The sequence below is a fragment of the Oryx dammah genome, unplaced genomic scaffold (assembly GCF_014754425.2).
Source record: "Oryx dammah isolate SB20612 unplaced genomic scaffold, SCBI_Odam_1.1 HiC_scaffold_1348, whole genome shotgun sequence".
Taxonomy (NCBI): Eukaryota; Metazoa; Chordata; class Mammalia; order Artiodactyla; family Bovidae; genus Oryx; species Oryx dammah.
The window spans coordinates 1-7398 of NW_024071470.1; the positions used below are offsets into that span (position 1 = coordinate 1).

At 41.5% G+C, this 7398-nt stretch overlaps 2 protein-coding genes across 2 annotated transcripts; both read right to left on the reverse strand.

Moving 5' to 3' along the window:
• Positions 1-149: 149 nt before the first annotated feature.
• LOC120859514 lies at positions 150-2197 on the reverse strand. Its single transcript, XM_040235597.1, has one exon. The coding sequence runs from the start codon at positions 2139-2141 to the stop codon at positions 288-290; it is 1854 nt and encodes a 617-aa protein (XP_040091531.1). The 5' UTR covers positions 2142-2197; the 3' UTR covers positions 150-287.
• Positions 2198-5310: 3113 nt separating this feature from the next.
• On the reverse strand, positions 5311-7248 carry LOC120859515 (endogenous retrovirus group K member 7 Gag polyprotein-like). Its single transcript, XM_040235598.1, is given in 2 exon segments — positions 5311-5745; positions 5748-7248. Coding segments are annotated over 2 exon segments (1842 nt in total). The 5' UTR covers positions 7216-7248; the 3' UTR covers positions 5311-5371.
• Between the last annotated feature and the right edge of the window lie 150 nt (positions 7249-7398).

The window sequence follows — 7398 nt, forward strand, 5'->3', positions numbered from 1 at the left end:
CTGATAGTCTCCTTTATTTCAGTAACAATATTTATAGTGCAGCCTATGTGACATATGACATTTCTCAAGCAGTATTTACAACAATCAATAATCAATCAACAAGATCACCAGACTCCCTTTATTGTATACAGGCAAACAATACTTGTTTCTGAAGAATGGCAATTGCTTAGACTCCCCTGGAGCTATAAGGTCATGATGACATTCTCAGGAGGGGCGGGACAGGGCGCTTAAGGAACAAGTCCTTAGGGCTCGGCAAACACGCCAAGCAGCTCCCAGGACTTAACCCATTACGGGCAGTCCCCCGCAGCTCCCCCTTCTTTATTTTTTAAAAGCTCCATGAGATGTCTATGATGCAGCATGTTGTGGTGTATCATACTTTTCATATTCAGAACTTCTCTTATTATGCCCCTGATCAAACACGGGGCCATACACATTAGAACAAGTATAGTGGTCAAAATAACTCCAACCGCAATCATGCTCTGCCATAAAGAATGAAGGCTGGGAAAATTTGAAAATAGATTACTTAGAAAATCTTCCGTGGTCTTAGCTATGTCCAAAGAGGCTTTAGGTGCATTTTCAATTTCCAAAATCTCATGATGCAATTGTAACAAATCAAGGGAAATATTGGAGTTGAACCAAATACCTTGGAGGTGTTTCTTAATCTTATCCCAAGGAAAATCAGAGTTGTTATAAGGCTTTTTGGTAACGCAAATCCACTTATAATTAGCGTGACATTGAATTTTCATCCTAAAATTAAGGCTTTGAATTTCTTCTCCCAAAATTCTTACAGTATCATATAAAGCAGCAAGTCTATCTTCTATTTTTCTATCTATATCCTCTTGAGTTCCCATCACCTTGGTAACATTATAAGCTAGAGAATCTACAACAGTAGCATCTTGTACTGATTGAGCTAATGCAACCGAAGCAGTTACAGCTGTGGCAATAAGGGTAATGAGAGAAACTATCCCAAGGATTATAAGACCAATCTCCCTTTTGGGACGGCTCAATGCTGAATTAATGCGTTGTAGCAATTCTAAAGCAGATTCCTCATACCAAGTTTCAGTAATTTTTACAGGTGTCATAATAAAGGCAGGTTGTTTTACTACTAAGACCTGTTTTCCCATGGAGACTCCTCTTATACAATTTGTTAAAACGCAATCTGAACAATTTATGTGATAGACATTATGAGTCTGATTAATATATACAGATCCCATTAATAGCATAAAAGGAAAAGGTACACAAGCCTGGGGGTACCGATGAGCGATACCTATATTCCCATATTTAGTCCCACTAATATTAGGTTGACGATACAATCCATAACCATAGTCAAAAGCAGCCAGTAATTTCCACAGTTCTGTCTGATAAATCTTATGGGATCCCATCGTCAGGATGGGAGGATGTTGTCCCCTATATTCTGGGAATTCAGGGGTTCCCCCTGGTGCCCAGTCCCACAAGAATGTTGTGCTGACATTATTGATGTCGTAGACAGTTGCGTTTCTTCCTCGGCAGAGTGTCCAAGGAACATCAATGCCTATGCTTATGCGGATGTTACGGTCACAGAATGGGATATGCAAAGGTCCAGTTCCTGCATGCTGTGTCATACGGCCTGCTTCATGTGCGATACCTGGGATCCTCACCTGCGGGTAAGAGGTGAAAGCAGATACAGTTATGCAGAAAGGTTGATTTACCTTGTAGGAAAAACACATGGGATATTGTGCAGTGAGTCCAAAAAAGGAGATGTTAGCTTGTTGGGATTGAATATGAGTGTTGGATGTTCCACCCAGGAGGAACGTATCATTAACATACACAGGAAGCACTTCTTCATTCCATCCCAAAGGTTGAATTAGTGGTGGATCTGGGACATAAGCCCAGTATGTTAAGGCAGTCCCTTGTTGTATTCGTTGTAATATCATGAGCAGCATGATTAACATGTTTGTAAGGGTCACCGGCGGCAGGGTATGGGCTTCATTCCAGGCTCGTTGCATCAATGCATGGATCTGCTGTGAAGTAGGCAAATTTTCCACATCATCATTGAGGGACATCCGTCGCATTTGGTACACAAGGGACCTCCTCCGTCGCGCGTACCAGCCTTTCCGGGATCCAGCGCGGCGCTTCGGCATCCTGTGGGAAAACACAAACATGACCCCGCCCCCAAATCAGTACCGGATCTGGTCCAGACCATCGTCCAGTGAGGGGATCCTTCCATTTCACAAGGGGTTTCTTCTTTAAGTAATGATTTCCCCACAATCTCTGTGCTGCAGAGAGTCCCTGTGCATCTAAAGTTAAAAAATTTAAAACAAATAAAGCATGATGTAAAGCATTTTGCGGTGAAGGGGCATATAGCTCATTATTCCCCCGTTTTTGTTTTAAAAGTTGATGTTTTAAACGTTGATGGGCTCGCTCCACAATGCCTTGTCCTTGCGGGTTGTAGGGTATTCCAGTTTTATGCTGAATATGAAAAGAAGCACAAAAACGTTGAAATGAACGGCTGACGTAGCCAGGGCCGTTGTCAGTCTTAAGAACTTGAGGAATTCCTAAGATAGAGAAACAAGAAAGCATATGTTGTATACAATGCCGAGTAGCTTCTCCAGTGTGAAGGGAGGCCATAAGAAAGTGAGAGAAAGTGTCAATAGAGACATGAACATATTTAAGACGGCCGAACTGAGAAACATGGGTGACATCCGTTTGCCAAATATGATTAGGGCGAAGGCCACGTGGGTTAATGCCATATTGGGGTAGGACAAAAAATTGAGGACATGTAGGACAATTTTTGACTATTTGTCGAGCTGCTTCACGGGAAATCTTGAACTGCAAACGCAAGGAATGACTATTTTGATGATGTAAAGCATGAGAAGCTTGAGCAGCACTTATGGCAGATTGATAGAAAAGTTGTTTAGTTAGTGAATCAGCAGCATAATTACCATGGAATATCGGTCCTGGCAATGAAGAATGAGCTCGGACATGCCCAAAATAACAAGGATGTTGCCGAGCTTGTATAGTAGCCTGGATGGAGGAAAATAAAGTAAACACTTCTTCTGATGAAGTACCTATAATAGGAACAGTTTCTAACACATTTAAAGCCCGAACAATGTATTGACTATCAGTGAATAAATTAAAGGGAGTTGAAACCGTCAATAGAGCTTGATGCACTGCAAATAATTCAACAACCTGGGCAGAAGAAAAAGCAGTTTGAGTATAATAAGATTGGTCATTAATAATTAAAGCTGCAATGCCATTGGAAGAACCATCTGTGAACAAAAGAGTGGCATTATTGATAGGTTGATTTTTAACTATTTTTGGAAAAATAAAGGGATGATGCATAGCAAAATGTAATAATTTATCTGCAGGATAATGATGTATAACTTGTCCAGGGAAATTGGCAAAAGCAAGAGCCCATTTATCAGAGAATTGAAACAACCAATTTTGTTGCTCTGTTGTATAAGGTATACAAATCAATGGAGGTTCTTTTCCAAAATATTGAATAGACTCAACCCGGCCTTTAGCCACTACTTTAGCAACAAGCTCATAATAAGGTAGCAAATTTTTATCAGGAGTGGATGCTAAATAAATCCAGCGCATTGGCTTAGTCTGGTATAGGACCCCTGTAGGAGAATGAGGAGTTGCAAGAATATATAATCCCCATGGTTTTGTATAATCACAATAAGTAATTTGTTGTTCTCTAATAGCAGACTCTACCATCTCTAAGGCTGTTTTGGCAGCAGGACTCAATTCTCTACGAGAAGTAGGGTCAGTATTTCCTTTTAAAATGTCAAATAAAGGCTGTAAGACATAGGTAGGTATTTTTAAATAAGGTCGAATCCAATTTATATCTCCTAGTAATTTTTGAAAATCATTTAAAGTGTGCAGGTTATCAATTTTCAATTTAATCAGCTGAGTGCAATAAGTTTTTGGATATAATGTAAAGCCTAAATAAGTGTAAGGAAAATAAGTCTGTACTTTGTCTTCTGCTATTATTAAACCATTAATTGTTAAATGTTTTTGCAAGGAGGCAAATGCTTTGCCCAATAGTTGTTCATCCACATGTGCCAACAAGATATCATCCATATAATGTACCAAATATAGATTCGGGAACGCTTTTCTTACAGGGGCAATGGCAGCAGCAACAAATTTTTGTCACAATGTCGGGCTATTTGCCATTCCCTGGGGAAGGACTTTCCATTGGTACCGCTGCATGGGCTCCTGGAAATTAGTGGATGGCACACTAAAAGCAAATCGCTTGCAATCCTGAATTGCTAAAGGAATAGTGTAAAAACAATCTTTTAAATCAATAATAATCATATAAGAATTAGCAGGTATAGCAGAAGGAGTAGGCAATCCCGGTTGCAATGCTCCCATAAGCATCATGGTTTCATTAACTTTACGCAGATCCTGTAACAATCGCCATTTTCCAGATTTTTTCTTAATAACAAAAATAGGGGAATTCCAAGCAGAAGTAGAAGGCTCTATATGTCCAAGCCGCAACTGTTCCTGCACCAGTTGCTGGGCAGCTAAGAGTTTTTCTTGAGAGAGGGGCCACTGATCGACCCAGACCGGATCCTCAGACTTCCAGACAATAGGATCGGCATGAGTCGCAGGAAAACCAGAGGTCCCTAAGGAAAACACCCAAGTCCCCTTCGATCCATTTTTGGATATAAATCAAGGGGTTGACTGTCACCCTGATTTTGTTTCCCAAGTCCCTGATGCGGCAGAAGACCTTGATCTAATAACTGGGAAGTTACTGCTGAGGACGGACTATATAAATATACTCCCATTTTGCTCAGAACATCTCTTCCCCACAAATTAACAGGAAGATGGGGCAAAACATAAGGCCGGAATTCTCCGGAATGTCCGTCTTCATCTTCCCAACTTAACAAGGCTGAACTTTGCTCAGGGTTAGTAGTCTGTCCTATTCCTTGAAGAGTTGAAATAGCAATATGTTTGGGCCATGAAGAAGGCCAATGGTATCCAGAAATAACACTAATATCAGCTCCTGTGTCAAGAACACCCCGAAATTTCTTCCCATTAATTTTTAGACATAGTTCAGGTCGTTGTTCCGTGACATTTTGAATCCAGTAAGCGTCAGAGGAACCAAAACCTTTATCAGTCCTGTCTTTATTGATTGCTTTTCCCCTCTGTATAATGGGTATGAGCAATAACTGTGCTATACGTTGTCCAGCAGTGACAACTATAATTTTATTAGGAGCTGATGCTAAAATTTTTATCTCTCCTGTGTAATCTGAATCAATAACCCCAGGGAAAACAACTAATCCTTTTAAAGACATACTACTGCGTCCCAGAACAAGACCCGCTGTGCCTGAGGGCAAGGGTCCAAATACTCCAGTGCCTAAAGTCTGAACTCCCATTTCAGGAGTTAATACTGTGTAGGAGGTGGAACTGAGGTCCAGTCCGGCACTCCCTTTCGTGGCTCGGTGCAAATCGGCGATTGTTCGCTTGGGACTTGCACTGTTGCCCCATAACATTGTTTCGGGGCCTGGGGCTGGCCCCTCACCCAGTTTCCCGAAACTGGAGGTAAAGGATTGCCTTGCACATCTGTTTTAGAACGGCAATCTTTAGCCCAATGTTTGCCCTTTTTACAACGAGGACAAAGGCTGGGGGTATTAGTAGTTGCTTGATATTTTTGCGGGCACACGACAGCTCGGTGTCCGGGTTGGCCACAAACAAAACAGCCTGAATTGTTAATCCTCTGAGCACCTCTTTTGTTTCTAGCTTGTTGTTGAAATAAACTTCTTTTATGCTTTTTCCTTGCAGGGCGGCTGCCATAGCTATGCCTTGCATATATGAAGGACCGATATCTGCACAAATTCGAATAAAGTCAGATAAATCCGCCTTCTTGCGATAAGGTCGCAGGGCAGCTTGACATGCTGAATTGGCATTTTCAAAGGCCAGCTGTTTGGCAAGAATAATACCAGCATGTTCATCAGACATAATTTTACCAATGGCATCCAACAGTCTGGCCACAAAATCTTGATAGGGCTCATCAGGTCCCTGTCTAATTTTAGACAAATCCTCAGTCCGGGTACTAGAACTAGGAAGTTTTTTCCATGCCTGTCGTGCGGCATTAGATATTTGTGCGTAAGCACCTGGTAAAAAATTTAATTGTGCATTAGTAGCTTGATAAGCGCCATCCCCTATCAACATTTCATAAGAAGTTTGAATGCCTTGTTGCCGATTTACGTCCGCAATTCGGCCGCACTGTTCAACATATTCTGATTTCCATAATAAATAATCTCCACCTGAAAGACATGCTCTGGCTATTTGTTTCCAGTCATTAGGAGGCAAATTTTGAGTTCCCAGATTTTCAATCATTGCCATAGTAAAAGGGGCGGTGGGACCATATTGAGAACAAGCAACTTTCAATTCTTTTAACTGTTTAAAAGGCAAGGCCTCATAAAATCGTTGGTTATTTTGTTCAAACACAGGAAAAGCTAAAGCAAAATCAGATACCGTCTCATCCAATCGTTGAGCCTGTCGCAGAGCTTTCTGTAAAGGAGAAATGGTGTCCTGAGATGATGAAGGAGCCACTGGTCCAGGCGGGGGATCCATTCCGGCAACAACAGAAGGAGCATAAGCGGGAGGGAGAGGAGGAGCAGAAGCAGAAAGATCAGAAAGATTAACCTTATGGTTTGAACTGCATAACAATTTAGCAAGTTTTTTGACGCATTCCATCAGGTCATCGTCAGAAGCCTTGTGTTTTTCCTCTTGAGCTAAAAACTCCCACTCCTCATGGTGGTACTTGGCGGCTTCTTCCTCTAACTCATCTGCGTCTTCAGAGGAAAGAACGTCATTTACATCAAGAGACTGGGGAGATTTAAGTGGTTGTGGCTTACCTTCTAGCCCCTCTGGAACAGCATATTCTGGCTCATTCGCTGCTTTATCTTCCTCTTTGAGTAATTGACCTAACCGTTTTAACTCTTCATTGTCAAAATCTAAGCAATCTCGTATTAAAGTCCAGAGGGACAAGGTTTCTATAGGCACTTTATCTGGACCATGCAAAGTATAGTGCGTTTTAATTTGTTCTCCTACCTTTTTCCATGTCTCTAGATTAACGGTCCCCTCCCTAGGAAACCAAGGACAAACTTCTTCAATAAAAGAAAGAAAATTAGTTAATTTTGGTTTAGAAACAGTAATACCTCTATGTTTTAACATAACAAATAACATATGTACAAACAATTGACGACTGTGCGTCTGCCCCATGATTTATACTCTCAACAATAATCCTTACTACTCCACTTTTTATTAATTAGCACCGACACCGTGCAATTACTCACTCGTTCATATAATGAGTAGTGGCGAAGAGCTGTCGTTTTCGGGCCCCACGTTGGGCGCCACCTGCCGCGGCCAGCACTGCAAGGTTTTTCCCCTACCCGGGAGACACGG